This window comes from Prinia subflava, chromosome 3 (assembly GCF_021018805.1).
Source record: "Prinia subflava isolate CZ2003 ecotype Zambia chromosome 3, Cam_Psub_1.2, whole genome shotgun sequence".
NCBI lineage: Eukaryota > Metazoa > Chordata > Aves > Passeriformes > Cisticolidae > Prinia > Prinia subflava.
Window position 1 is genome coordinate 96,755,528 of NC_086249.1, and position 15,664 is coordinate 96,771,191.

At 38.5% G+C, this 15,664-nt stretch overlaps 1 protein-coding gene across 2 annotated transcripts in view; it reads left to right on the forward strand.

Moving 5' to 3' along the window:
- GK (glycerol kinase) overlaps positions 1 to 11,403 on the forward strand; it is a 34,738-nt gene extending 23,335 nt beyond the window's left edge. The window contains exons 16-20 of one of the 2 annotated variants that reach the window (XM_063392989.1): positions 3,229 to 3,349; positions 3,538 to 3,681; positions 4,264 to 4,344; positions 5,792 to 5,879; positions 8,987 to 11,403. In XM_063392989.1, the coding sequence (XP_063249059.1) occupies positions 3,229 to 3,349; positions 3,538 to 3,681; positions 4,264 to 4,344; positions 5,792 to 5,879; positions 8,987 to 8,990 (438 nt within the window). In that variant the 3' untranslated portion in view covers positions 8,991 to 11,403. The remainder of the gene's footprint in view (positions 1 to 3,228; positions 3,350 to 3,537; positions 3,682 to 4,263; positions 4,345 to 5,791; positions 5,880 to 8,986) is intronic. The other variant, XM_063392990.1, reaches the window with a different exon arrangement.
- Positions 11,404 to 15,664: the final 4,261 nt, after the last annotated feature.

Sequence of the window (15,664 nt, forward strand, 5' to 3'; positions counted from 1 at the left end):
GAGATTTTCATTAAAAGATTTAATGAAGATTAGTCATGTGCTTTATATTGTATTTGGATGCTGTTCTTGTCTTTACTTGTTGTTAATGTTGAAAAATTGCTCCTGTGGGTTTAGCTAAAATTGAGTGGTACATTTTTTTGGAGTGGCAAAATGCTGCTCTTTATCAGCATGTAAAATAAGATGAACATATTTTGTGAACACTTTGAGGGGCAGAACATAGAATGTTTAAAATGGCATGGCCAGTGATGTAACTGCAAAGTTTTTTTAGTGTAGGAACCTACACTTTATGGTCTGCTGTGACAGAGATGGCTTATGTCACTTTTGGTACACAAGAACAAAAAGGAGTTAAAGCAAGACAGCAGCAAACATACCAAGGGAAATCTGGCTCCACTTCCTGCCTGTTCCATCCTTCACTGCCTCAGCTGGCATTCAGTAAGAGCCAACCAAAATTCTCACAGAGGAAATGAATCTCCCAGCCAAATCAAAGGGCTTCATATCAGGATGAGAATTAAATCTTTATATCACCATCTACTTCTCCCTGTGTTTGCAGTCCCTGGGTTCTGTGCAAATACAGGAGGAAATGAAATCCCTAGGCCTTGCAGGGTAACAGTCAAGCCTTAATTTGATTACATGAATTAAACTGCTCTTATTTAAACATAATGATTTTTTAAAATAACATCCTGCTCAAACCATGTAAGATGAGGGAAGCAGTGGCTGTTTCTGTAGTGACATAGAATAAAGTACTCATTGAAAAAGACTGACAGAAATTTCACCCAGGCTTCTGCTTTTGAAGCTGTGCTGACAGCCTCTGAGTCCTCAGAAGGTTGTGAAGGAAATTGGAAGTAGCATTCTAATTTTCTATTTCTTGTACTAGAAGTCAGGGTAAAGTTACAGGCAACTGAACTGATTTGATGTCTGCTCCTCTTTCCTTGTCCATCTTCCCATCCATTCCCTCTCATGTGACAGTTCAGTGAACTTTCCAGCAGAAAATTATCCTCTTTTTTTGCTGGGCTATTTTTCTGCTGGATTAATGACCTCAGCTGCCTCACAGAGGCATTCAGCAAATGTCAGAATGCAAGGCAGGGCATGTGGCTGGGAGTAGGAGAGAGGGGAATAAAGCTGTCAGACTGAGTGAGGGTGAAGTTCACTGTTTGAACAGATCTAACATTTCCCCATACTTTAGTCACTCTGATTTTATCACAATGACAGGAGTGCCTGATCAGGCATTGGACACTCTTAAATGAACAGATTAAGTCCTAGTGACACAGGTAAAATGTTTTCTAAAGATACATCATTAGTTCCGCCTTGTCAAAACCAAAGTTCTTTCAATTCCAGTAAAAATGGAAGTCTTCAGGAAAACTCTTCATTGGAGATCACCTTCACTGGAGTTCTTGTCTGTTTGTGACATGCACTCCTTCTGAGTACCTTGTTATCCAAAAGGACAGATGGCACTTGTTATGTTTTTTCTTGCAGGAGACATTTTGGAAAAATAAGCAAATTTTCAGTTCTAAGAACTGTATAATGCTGTCATTAGGCAAAATCTGCATACTTGGATCCTTGCTCTTCATCCAGCCTCGGTACAATAGAGACAGCAACAGCATGACCATGATTTGGGTTTATCCTTCATCCCTTCCTGGCTTCCAGCATTCTTTTTATTATTTTAATGTCTGCTGAGTGCCTGCTGATCCAACCTGCTCTTACACAGTGGTAAACAAACCCAGAGCCTCCAATGGTGCTGAAGTTCTGAATGGTAAAAAAGGCAGATAATATCAGCTTAGACAAATGTAAAATTATGTATGTGAAGGAAATAAGTACTAGTATAGTACTGCCAGCAAACTTTGTGCAAGAATCCTGGTTTCCAATTTATTTCTAGTGCATTGAACAGTGCAGGCCCATAGGCAGATGCTGCCACCGTGAACACTGGCCTTACTCTTCTTACCTTGAAATTTTTAACCTTTTTTTATCCTGGGCAGTTCCTTTAGTTCCTTTGAAGATTTTTCTGCTGATGGACTTTGATAGCTTACTTTCTGGAAGCTAGCAGAATCTCCTGGATTGTTCATATCTATATAGTCTATCTTGCAAGCCTACAATTTTTTTGTTCTTTTTTAAATAGCATGTTGACTTTTCCTGGTAAATATTGTATTACTGGATACTTTATGAGCTACAGAACAGGGCAGAATGCATTGTAGTTTTGGTCTTTTTTTGTGGTCTGTGTTGCTTTGTCATTTAAAGCTGAGAAAAACACACTCTTTTTTTATTTAAATACACTGAAAAATTACAGAGAGAAAATCATTTTGTACTTGTTAATGCCTAACTTGTGAACAAAAATTATGCACTAGTCTTATAAAATGTAAATAAAGCATTTAAGTCCTTTTACAAAACCCTACAAAAAACACTGTTCTGTATTTAATGGTGCTTGTGGAGTAATGCCATGGTGTTACCAGTAACTAAAGTTTGAGGCAAGTCTTATGCTTTTAGGAAAACATCTAAAAAGCATATTGAGAGATATCAGTGAATTAAATACTCTATTTTAGTTAATTATCCCTTTCAAACACTTCAACATTTTTCAGCTAGAGACTGTGCCCAAAAAAAGGAAACATAATTTTACAAAAAATTACACTAACAGTTTATTTTTGCTGTCTGTCATGTTTGATATAAAATTCTCAGTTTTCAACAACTAATTGAAAATATTTGAAGAGACTGCTCTTTCAAAACATTTCAACATTCTTCAGTTCTTACTGAATGGTTTTCCAGATTGCCAGTTCAAATGTTTTAATTCTTCAATTCTTTAATCCATCAAATTAGAGAAAGTATCTAGACAAAGGATGATCAACTGAAGGACTCCATTTATTATTGCTGTTTCCTTTGTTAGCCTTGATAAATGTTCTCATCAGCTTTTCTTAAAATTCCTGTCAGGCCACATAAGCAGCGCATAGACTACATCTAGAGCACCTGAGGAGAAAGGGGTCCTACTTGTACTCCTACAGAAATCCTACTAGGATTCTGTAATGAAGAGAATGCATGTGCTGTGTATTAAAACTGTGTTGTCATTATGTCTATTTTGTCTTTAATTTTTAGGAGAGAGAAATGATCTACTTAACCCTCTTCAGCAAATGCTGTAGTATCAGTGTTTCACACTCAGAGGGTATCAGAGCATTTCTGTGCAATTGAATTGTAACATATTAATATATACATATTAAATTGTAACATATATTGCTCTTATTTAAGATTCTAGATGCCATGAACAAGGATTGTGGGATTCCACTAAGTCAGTTACAAGTAGATGGAGGAATGACCAATAACAAAATCCTCATGCAACTCCAATCAGACATTCTCTGTATTCCAGTAGGTAAGATGAATTTACAGCTCCTGCTTTCTTTTTAACACTGAAAACAGCATTAGTTTGTGATGGCTGTTGAGAGTAAATTAGGTAGCTTGCTTTGTTGTTGTATCTTGATAGGTATGTCAGTCTTTAGTTCTGATGTCATCAAGGTGACTTCCATTAAAACTCATTATGATCTCTGTGTTTTGCTTCAGTAAAGCCATCAATGCCTGAAACAACAGCTTTAGGAGCTGCTATGGCAGCAGGAGCTGCAGAAGGTGTTGAAGTTTGGAGTCTGAATCCTGGAGATTTGACAGCAGTGACATGTGAACGATTTGAACCACAGATAAACCCAGAGGGTAAAACCTTTTAGTGTTATCTGAGTTGCAAACTTATTTTTTTCACAGATGTCAACAGGACCAGTTTGGGGTTCTCTTCTTTTGGCTTTAAAAAGCCTACATTAATTATTGCTTTTTAGGTAGCTATCTTTCTCATCAGTTCTTAAGTGCTTGTAGAGATGGAAAGGATGTACTTGACATAATTAATCAAGATAAATGCTTTTTTGTCTTTTCAATTGCTTCTTAATTTTTGGTACATAATTTTATCTTACCATTTTGATTATAATTACTTTTAAAATCCCTACTATGAGACAGCATTTGAACATAAACATCAATTGCTTAATTTTGTCCTGCTTCTAAATCTTCTTATTGGTGAACATGAAGAAAATTTCTTTTATTTCTTCTCAGTATGCACAACTGTGTGGTTTGGGGTGGAGTTTTTTTATATTCAGAAAAGGATTTAATATAACTTTCTCTGTGCAAACAAATGATACTGTACAAAAGAGTGAAAAACTCATATTGGTGGATCTGGTTCTTAAATACTTGTTGGTTGTATTCCTATGCATTGAGGGGCTTCTCTGTTTTCTGATTTCTTAATTTCAGAAAGCGAATATCGCTATGCCAGATGGAAGAAAGCTGTGATGAAGTCCATGGGATGGGAGACGTCCGACGGTCCTTCAAATGGTAAACCAAAAATTAATGAAGGCCAAGTGTTATTAATTAGCCAGTTAACCTAGATAGCTCATCTTGCTTTTGTTGACCTTTTCTGTTCATACTATCTCTGGACTATTATAGTGAATTAAAGGTCATTCCTTAAATCCACTGTGGAAACAAACAGGAAAATAGCTGGATCTTCCTCCTGAGTAGCTGCAGGTTTTGCAGAATGGCATTGGCTTGCAAAAGAAAAAGTGTCACCTGCAAGACGAGATACAGCACAGTGCTTAGAGCAGAGGGACTTTGTAAACTTTCTAATACCATAACCTCATGCTGCAAAGGAGAAAAGTTCCGTCCTGTGGTTTTGCTTGCTGTATCTTGCCTCTGTTATTTGCTGTGTAGGAAAGAGGGATTGATATCCACATCAAAATCTATTTGACCCATAGGGGGTAAGAGCAAGGAGTTATCATAAAGGAAAGAATTACACAGACCTATTCTTCACATGCAGAAAATATGAAAACACTTTTGAGGGACTGAACAAGATCTCTCCTCTGAAGTAGAGGGCCTTCTCTTCTGTCACATTTGAATTAAATTAAACTTGCAGTCTTCTTTGATCTCTAATTTGAATTTATTTTAGTACTATTTTGGGACAAGTTTTTAGTCCTGAATAATAATATAACACATGATTTATGGGCTTTGTCTTAGTTTAATTTCGCTTTTATTGGAAAAACTGTTTAAATGAAATATCTTAAGTAAAGAATCCTCAAAATTTAAACTCCCCTCACAAAAAGCCAAAATCCACAGTTGGAGCCCTCGAGCTGCATATGGCCACTTTCTTCTTGAAAATTCTTCTAAAATTCTTCTAAAATTTTCCTTTTTCCATCCTTGGTTGGTTTAAATATTTTATTTAACACTGTGGTTTACAAACAGTTTTGCCAAAGCTGTTGGGAAGGGAAACAGATAACTTAACATGAGCAATGTGATTCCCCTCAGTATTGACCTTTATGATTTAGTAGCCTTACATCTAACCTGATGCTTGTCTTACTAGGATAAAAAATTCTGCCTTGCAGTAAATAAATCTAGATTTTTCTTTTCTTCAGTTTGTGTGAAGAGATATATTTATCAAAACTTGATATTGTTTTGATAATGTCAGATTTTCTGATCTGACACCTGAGGAGAAAATGTTATTTTCCTTAGTTCTTTGAAACTTTAGGGGTAGGTTAGGATTGGAGAATACTAGAAATAGGCTCAACCTAGATGGTGCTGACAGTGGAATTTGGACTTGAACTCCCATAGAGAGAACCTGTTTTGAATTATTTTGGGGTTTATGTGTAATATTTTTTTAGTTCTTCTGCAAATGTCACTACATTTGTTACTTTTTGCTTTTCATATATATTTGACACATATCTTGCAATTTATATATATATTTCTCTTTTGATTTGCTTGACTGGAAACACCATCCCCTGGATGCCATCAGGTGACAGTAATATCTTCTGTAATATGCCTTTGATTATTTTTATTATGAGTAGCATGGTAATGTTAATCGGAGCAAGGTGCCTCGCCAGGTTAGTTATATTAGTTATTATTAGATCACTTTAAAAACTATATGCACTATTTTAAGTTTTTTTCTGTTCCTTCTGTTTCTAGCAAGAGTGACTGATGCTTTTTGTTGTTCATGCACACAAACATTGGAGGGTGTGACTCAGGCGTAATGTACCTAAGGGAACCAAGGGAATGATATCTCAAATCTATCCTCATGTGCCATTTAATTTGCAGTTCTTGGATGCACATGAAACCTTGGACTCTGCCCTCCCTTTGTCTGTCTGTGCAGATTGCACACAGTTTATAAAAGGGATACAGGTTGGAGCAGCCTAGCAGAGTTATGCATTGTCTGCTTTACAGTGTGCATGGCAGATAGAATAAGATTCCGTCCTTTATCCTGTATTTCTTCTTGCACTATTTTTAATCATTTTGAGGATCTTGTTTAAATTAAATGGGAACTTTTTCTTCTGTCCCACCCTTGAAAGGCTTCATGCACCTGTTTGATTTTTCCTTGAAATTACTGTATTGTTAGAAATCTTCATCTACTAAATCAGTTAAACAGTCTTCTTGTACTTTGCTCTTGATGGATAAGTGAATTGATTTATTCTAAAAAGAAGAGACCCTGAAAGGCTTAGCTGCAAAACTGAGAAGGACTGTGTGCATATGCAATGAAGATGCATCTTCAACCTGTTATTATACAATTTATTTTAAAAGAAAACTCTTAATATAGATGGCAGTGTTAGTTACTTATGCCAGAAGTAAGACATTTCATTAAGATATTGTTACAGTAAGAAAATGAAGTTTATTTGATGATGTCATTTATCTCTTGTCACAGAATTTCATTCCAGAGAAAGTATTTTACAGTAAAAGCATAGTTGCTGCTTAGTAAGCTGTTTGGGGGTTGTTTAGTTTCCTTTTTTTGTTTTGGTTTTGGAGGGATAGGCAGGGGATCTAAATTAAATAGACAATTGAGGACTCTAGCTTGCTCCTGTGGTGATGTGTTTGTATTTTGTTTCTACTCATTCAGCCTGAATTAACTATTCAGTTGTAATTTTCCTTGCATGAAAGAGATGGTTGCAGCTTGTAGGAGAACTAAAATCAAACTGAACAAGTGCTAGGCAAAAATCAAAATGAACAAATGGATTGACAGTGATTTACTAACTCTGGAATGTATCTGTGAGTGAGAAAGTTCTATATTATGAAGAATAAAGTAAAAATAGCCATGAATAAGTGGGTAAATTTTTAACAAGCTGAACAAAGTAACATGAATATAAATTCTAGGTCAGGTGCTTGACCACATGGAGGGTACCTAAAATAATATGGAAAATCAATGATAAATGAGGAAATAAGCAACTTAAATTCTGGGATTGGCTTTTAAAAACAACTAATCAGTAACCTGCATATTAAACGTGCACTGCTGGAACTCATAAGAAATGATTGCTTTTTCTCCCTTCTTTAAGCTTGTCAGTGCCTTTCTGAGCCACAACTTGGAAACATTCATCTCAACTCACTGTGGCCTTAGGAACCCATTTTTGACCTTGTTTTCAGAAAGCAGTAACTGTCAGTATGGTTACTGTTACTGTGTGTATATAGTTGTTATACATACCAGTAAAATTACTTTATATATGAATATGTTGCATTGCTATTTACATGGCAAGCTTGGGAAGAGGAGAAGTTGTGAGAAATTTCCTGTTCTTTGTTTTAAAAATGATGAGGTCTCAAAAGGAACAGCAACAGTGATGTTCCATACTGGTTGTAGTTTTGCCCAACTGTAGATTAGTGTAGAACACGAGATACAGAGTTTGCATTGTCTGTTGGAGCATGGCTGCTTCCCCCTTAGACACTTGCTCTGGTAAATATCCTTTTGTTTTTAAAAACTGGAACTTGCCGACCAGGCTTTCTTTTTAATTGAGCACAGAAACTCTGTTTAATTAATTTGTTACATTTTATCTTTTAGTGAAACACTGTAACTGATGCAGTCAGCAGAGTAGTAGGTTTGAGGTTTGAATTTAGGGAGGATTGAATTCATCCTTCATGTGCTGAAACAGCAGTAAGTCTTGCATAGCAACAGTGCTGATGTTGAGCACATCTCTCTAGGGCAAGGCCATGACTTTACAGATACTGAAATGTGAAGGAAAAATCTGCTGTGCCAGAATAGAGAACACTAGCATAGCAAAACCCCATTTACAGAACTGCTAAGCTGCCTTTTCATGTGGCACCTGATGACTGGACAATAATCTATTTAATTATATAATTTCATAATTTTATCAAAATCAGGCCAATTACTTGTATCTTATTTTATGATCTTCATTCTTCTCTCCTGGAGAGAAATGGATGGTATTATTTCATTACTGAGGCAAGCTGTGTAACTGGAGTCCTTACACTAAGATTTTTTAAAGTTTTTCACATTTGTTTTGGAAGTGGACATCAGAGAGATTTCAATATATTCCATAGCTGTACTTTTTGGGTTTTTTTGCAGGGTGTGGGTAGGAGTTACACCACGAAAATGATTCAGTATTTTATTAGACTCAAATTTAAATAAATGCCTTATTGGGCTTAAATTGGCATCTCTCAAGTGAGGTATAGTGAGGATTGGCTATTTATGGGTCTTATGTAGCATCTGGGGTCTAAAGTTCTTTGACTTTATTCTCACAGAATGAGACAGTGCTGATAACAAAACTACATTCTCCCTGCTTAAATACCCTGTGAGGGTTTTTTTTTAAGATTCTGTTCTTCCTTTTTAGTTTCTTGTGTTGTGATTGTTACTGCCAAATTGCATACTAATTTATATACTGGGATTGCTGTGCAGTTCTGCAAGATAGTTGCAAAAATATTTTCCAAATTTCTGAAAGTTGAGCTCATATTTAGAAAAAATAAGCTTAAATTAGCTTCTTTCAATTCTTCTGCTTATTAAAAATTTACCCATCTTAGTAGTGTGGTCTCTGCTCCCCTACTGTGCACATCCCACACACTTAAGAGCTGGCTTATCTGGTGTCACAAGATATACCTAATTTATAGTTGCAATAGTTCAAAACAAAAGTTTGTTTTACTGAATTCCTCTGTGTTATAAAGTGTTACTAATGTTTTAGAGTAAGTTCTGTATTTCTAATGCACACATTTTTTATTTAAGGTAAATGAACCTACTTAGTGGACTCACTGGATGCAGCTGATTTTTTGTTTCGGTTTGTTTTGTTGTCTGAAGAGATTCCACCACCAACGTGATTATGCTACTTTTGTGGTTCAATCTATTCATGAATCCATCTGTCACCTGTCCCTGCGTAACTTCCCGGTGGTGCACTGGAAATTCAGTCTTCAGCCCTTCATTACTCTGTTCCCTTACCCAAATCAACTCCAAATGCACTGGAAGCCTTTGTGTGAACTATCTCACATCATCCTCTAAAATTTCACAAGCCCTAGCTTTGTCTGAGAAAGTGGTATGAAAAAACCTTGCAATCTCTGAGGTAATGATGGCAGATGTTTAGCTGTTCTTTTCAGGAGTTTGGTACTTCACGCAACACACTTCAGAAAGTTAATGATGCACTATGGAACTTTATAAACACCTTACAATTCTTCCAGCTGCTGTGAATTACTTTTCATACACCAATGGTTGCCAAAGATGTTTTATTGTAGTTGCCACTGGTCTGAAACGCCTTCCATGGTACAAACCTTGTAAACACTAGCCCAAGATGGATTACCATAGCACATATTGCCACTGGTTTGGCAATGGGGAGTTTGCTGCTCTGGTCCGCAGACCTATGGCCCACACTCAGTTGCAAGGTTAAGAAGTTGGGTTTGGCTCTGGCACGTGTGGTCACTTGGCCCATGATAAGTATTTATGACACTAAGTCCTGTAGTTGTAGCTTTAAGGACATGAGAGAAAATAATGTTTTGGTTAAGGCCATGTTTCATCTTGTGGCTTTGTGCTAGCTTGGAAAGACAAGTTCAATGCTATTGACAGGACAGCAGCTTGGTCCTCAGCAACTGATAACTCTTCAAACTACTCTGTAGGGTGCACTTTTCTTGACCAGTACTGCATATGTCCTGTCATCCTGCTTAAGTGACTATTTGTTAAACTTTAGAAAGTTGAAGCTAACTTAGTTTTCATTAAAGAGGGTCCACTCCAAACTAAATATCAGTGCTTTAGTTCTTGATTTCATTTAGTATATCTCAGGGACCAAGAACTCCCTTTCAGTTTCCATGTCCATAGTTTTAACTGCAAGTTGTTGCAAAATATGCTGGGACAATCCAAAACCCTGGCTCGGTAGAATAAGTACTGGCACCTGAAATGGGCCGCTGGCATTTACAGACAATGGTGACAAACTGAATCACATCCACTTTGAAATCTTTTGTTTTCCACATGAAAGGAGTGAAATAATTATCTTCAGTTTTCCTGTTTGTACCAACAACCATCCCAAATGCCAGCCTTATTGGTTAGGTCAAGGAAAAGATGTTCTTGTGTAGTGATGTTAGATCAGTATGGAATGGCAGCAAGGTTAAATGTGGGAACACAGAGAATTTCAAAGATGTGTTTAAATGCACTAGGAGTTAAAGGGAGAGGTTTTTTGTGTGCATTTGTTCTTAAAGATTTTTGTCTTTAACAAAGTTTTTCTTTGATTAGAGACTTAGTTTTTAAAAGGATGTAATATATGTTTGAAGCAATGAATTGCACAGAAGTTCAGGTCTGTACAATATATTTAATATCAAATGCATATTAATTGCCTTTTTATTGTCAAGTGCAATGACTTTTGAAAATGTGACTTTTAACTTAGAAGATAGAGAAGGAACATTTTTCGTCCTGTGGTGCATGTATAACTTCAGCAGAGAGAAGGGAGTTTGTACACAAGAGAAAATATATAACAGCATCATTTAGATCCTGTCTCTCCTGTAAATACTCACATGTGAAGTGTGACAGCCAAAATTTCTGGTGTTTCCAGTTTGTTTTGGAGAGGTGAAGAGTGAAAAAAGAATATGATCCCACAGAAAAAATTTCATACTCCTTACCTTTACTCTGAGCTGTTTCTGATCCCACTGTACCCCGAGGAAGAGGAGTGGAGCATCCTCTGGAGCACAGGAAGCAGGGGCAGCACACACCTCGAACTCTGGACTTCTGAATATGACCTCTGAGTCTTGCCAAAACCACTGAAGTGCTGAACCTGGGAACGAACGATGCTGAAGTGTTGCCTCTGCCCGTGAGAAATGTGGCAGGGGAAAAGCTTGTACCTAACAAGTAGGAGAGGGAATTTTTGCTGCTTTTCTGACTTACCTTTTACTGGGAAACACAATTCCTATTAATTTTTCACTGAGTAAGAATCATTATTTTATTTTCAATTGCTGTTGCAAATGTTTTTTAAGAGTTTCACATCACTGTTAACTTTCTACCAACATAGTTGAAATATATTGTAAACTGCTTGTTGGCGGGGAGGGGACAAACTGTTAAAGTTAGCTTTTTGTGAAGCTGTGATTTAATTTTTTTTATGAATTACCAGTTTATAAATTCTTAATTGAGAAATGCATTAACTTGGTATTAAAGTACCATCAATGAATTGATGTAAGGTGTCAGTGTATCCTTGCACGTCATCTTTCAGATACATTGTTACTGATATTTCCACATGAGGCGTGAGTATACATTGATGTGTATATAAATATACACATATATATATAAAGCAGTAAAGCAGCCTCTCTGAGATGTGCTTTAAGTTGCTCAGATGTACAGGTGAAATACCTGCAGTTCTGCATGCTGCTTCAGTGACGCAAGGGCTCAAAGACTGGGTTAGAAATCACATTTCCTCAAGTCGCTCCATGGTCAGGAAAAAGCAGGAAAACACAAGGAAAACAGGAAGGAACATGGCCATAGGACAGGTCTGATGCAAAGGTGAGGTGGGGCCAATACACCAAAGAGTCTTTGGACTTATACCAGAGTCTGGCAACTGCTACAGATTCAAAAACCTTTGTGAGCAGTGGGGAGAAATGTTCATGAAATAGCAAACATTGCTGGGGCTGGGAGCAGAAGGTGCTTCTGTTATTTTAAGAAAGGAGCATAGGGTATATCTGATGGGTACATTTAAAAAATGCACCTGCTGAATCTTTATTGTGTCTCTTTATGTCTTCCAGCTGCCTTGTACACATCCAGTGCTCCGTGATTATCCAAGGATGTGGCCTTCATTTGTAGCCTTTACAAATCCTTAGTCTTTACAAATCCTTGGTCTCCTATATGGAAATCAGTTGTGTGTGTCAGAAACAAACACAATGCAGACACTGACACACACCCTGGAAACAAAAATACATTTAAATTTCACATCAGCACACAAACCTGAGGTAACACCTTATCACCCAGAATCAGCCTTCTCTCTCTGCTCAGGAGGCTCCAGGGTCTTCCTTTCACACGGCAGAATTGCAACCTTGCCCTTAGCTGCCCTGCACAACAGCATACTCAAATTTCCTGACTCATCAAGCTGGAATATTATGAGATTAGAATTTTATTAATTTAATTATTTTCAGAAGCTTCTAAACATTTTTTTTCAGTGAAAGCTCATACAATGTCTGTTACTGGAACTCTGTGCAGTGTAAGCAAGCTTCTTAAAATCCACGTCAGCATCCAAGCTCTAATCTTTCCATCTAAGGAGCCCTAGATCTGTATCAGCTATTGGAACGCTGTCCCATCATGCGCTGTAGCTGGGCCCAGTATGATTGCTGTATGTACATTTATGTTTTTCTAGTTACTGTATGTATGATATAGAAATTACTGGAATTTATGGAGGGAGTACTCATCAATCGTGGAGATGAAGATGGGCAAATGAGTAGCAGCCCTTCAAAGCTGGGAAGTGGCACAGGAGCATTGCTGGAATGATTTGTCCAGAGGGCTCAGTGCTGTCCTGAGGGATCTCTGCCTGCTGGAGGAATGGGCTGGCAGGACCTGAGGGAGCTCTGCAAGGAGAAGTGCCAAGTGCCACGCCAGGAGGGACAGGCCAGGAGCTTCCTGGTGGACACAAGCTGAACCCATTTCCAGCAATTGAACAGAGAAGGCAAACAGCACCTCGGGCTGGGTCAGGCCGAGCGTCAGCAGCAGGTCAGGGAGGTGATCCCTCACTCAGCCCTGCTCAGACACAGCTGCTGCTGCTGCCCACAGAGGCTGTGGATGCCCCTCCCCAGAAATGTTCAGTGCCAGGTCGAATAGGGCTTTGAGCAACCTGGTCTGGGGGGAAATGTCCCTTCCCCATGGCAGAGCAGCTGGAACTACATCATCTTTAATATCCCTTCCAGCCCAAAGCAGTCCATGGTTCTGTGATGCCTGGAGTGCTGCATCCTGCCCTGGGATTGCCAGGATGAGAGAGACACAGACAGAACAGAAGGAGACCTGTGACAGGCCACAAGGATGGATGAAGGGTTAGAGTTTTTGTCACGGGTGAGAAGCTGAGACACCAGGGCATATTTGACTTGGAGAGAGCTCAGATATAAATTCCTAACAAACAAGAACTAAAAGCCACACCCTTCCCAGTGGTTCCCAGTTACAGAACAAGAGACAAAGGACACTAATGAGCACAGGAAATCTCATTCAAACAAAAGGAAACAATATTTTACTCTGAGGGTGGTCACAAGGGAGCAGGTTGCTCAGAAAGAGGGATCTTCACCCAAGATACTCCAAACCTGATGGGACACGGCCCTGATCTCACTGACACTGCTGTGAGCAGAGGCAGAGGTGCCCAGACAGAGGTGCCCTCCTGCCTTGGCCCATCTGTGGGGCTGGATAGATCAGCCACAGCTCAACCCCAGCACGGGCTGAAGGCTTGAGCCAGCTCAGAACAAAGGCTAGGGGAAAGTCCATGCTGGTTTGTTTGGATAAAACCAGTCCAGTTTGTATGAACCAGCTGTCACTCACTGCTGTATTTCAACATCCTTCAGCTGGCAATCTTACTGTGTTACCCTGTGTATGTATTTGCTTTGGAAGAGTCAGCCTGAGTGTGTGGGCTGGTTATCTTGCTTGGTTTAGTCCTGAGAGACATTCTCTTCTGCAGTTGCAGTGGGAGTTTAAATAAAATTACTCTTTGTTAGATTTCTGATTGCTTTAATATAACACCCTATTTTTCATAGGGAATTTCACCACCAGGTGGTTCAAAGGAGCCCAGAAGGCAATAATGCATTTCCAAAGACATCGCAGTTAAATTGCAGTTAGCAAAACCTAAAAGTATTAGTTCCTTAAGCTTTTGTAATGGGAAGATATCCGTTTGGGAGTAATTTTTCTTTTTCTATAGTGTTTTTTTTTCTTCAGATCTGTGGACTGCTGGTCTAGGAGTTCCTTCTCTGACTGTCCTTCCAAGTACATCCATTTCAGCTGGAAGGATCTCCCTCACTGTTCCTTTTCAGTTCTGCAGGGATGTGGTGCCTCAGGACCTGAGGATCCAGCAGCTCTTCCTGATCACCTGACACAGTTCCTAGGTCCTGTGCAACTAGAAAACAGACAGGGTGGCACTGGCCATCTGTGGTCACTGTCTAGAACAAGCGTTTTCCCTCCCACCACTGAAGCCAGTTGCAGTTGTATTCTGTTTGTTTTGGCAAGAGGATGAGTTTGCGTGCTCACCAGCACTCACATTTGCTTTGCTACTTCCTAAAGAGCTTCAGGAGTTGGGGGTGTAGCACTTCTTAGCACTACTTATTTTGCTAAACTTTCAGTCCTATCCCTCCTTCTTGCATAGGTTGTCTTGCAGGTGGAGCCATTGCTAAAAATTTGCCAGAGAGCTTGTTGTTTGATACAGATGCCTGAACTCTTTGCCTTCAGCTTTTATGAGCACAGAAATCCCTTTGTTATTACTACTTGCTCTTCAACTCCAGGAGTCAGTTGAGAGGAGACATAACACAAATATTAATTCCCTTCCCTGCATGATATTTCAGTATTAAAATCATTTTCTTCCAAAACACTAAAGCCGAGTGCTGCCCCAGTATGAAAGAACATTACTTGAAAAACCATGTAAACTGCTTCAATCTGTATCAGGTTATAACTAGAATCTAACTCCAAGTGTTCTGTGGACAGCATTTTCGAGAAATGAATGTACCAGTGCAGCTTGTCAACCTTGATTTCTCAAGGGCAATTTATTCTTCAGTTGTACAATTCTGAAGAAATTACTCTTCAGCAGAAGAAAATGCTTTAACAGAATAAAATGCTTTAAGAGATCTCACAGTAGAAATGCTGGAGGCATCAGATATTCTCTATTTTGGGTTTTCTTTTTAAGGAAAAAGAGGAAAAGGAGGGAATCTGGAACATGCAAGAATCATGTTGTCACTGTGAAGCAAAATACAAGATGATAACTGTAATATTGTTCTCAGCTAAACTTCATGTATTTTTAAGTCTCTCCACCAGGAAATAGGTGTGTATCACCAACACAAGCAATTTTTATGTGGACTTTAATCCTCCAAAAGGTGCAGACCTCTTCAAGTGCAACTTGATGCCTCTGTCCTGTGACTCCAATACATAAACCTTAAAGAAAACAAATTGCACCTCGTCTTGCTTTGTATTTCAGCTCACTGATGAACTTCCAGCCCAAGTCAGGGGCTGCCATACCCAGCGACACATTTTGGACCATGCCATCATTGCTTTGACTCTTACCAGACTTCTTGTTTGACTTTTGATATCACACCTACAAACAAGTGCACACACGGCAGGGTTTGTCAAACTTTGAAGTGTTAAGTAATGTTGAGCAATGCTAAGCACAATTCATGTTAATATAATTAATGATTAAATTAAATGAAACATAATTGTGCTGAAAGATTTTATTTGCTAATCTTGAAATGGGTTATTTGCTTATTCATGAGGATA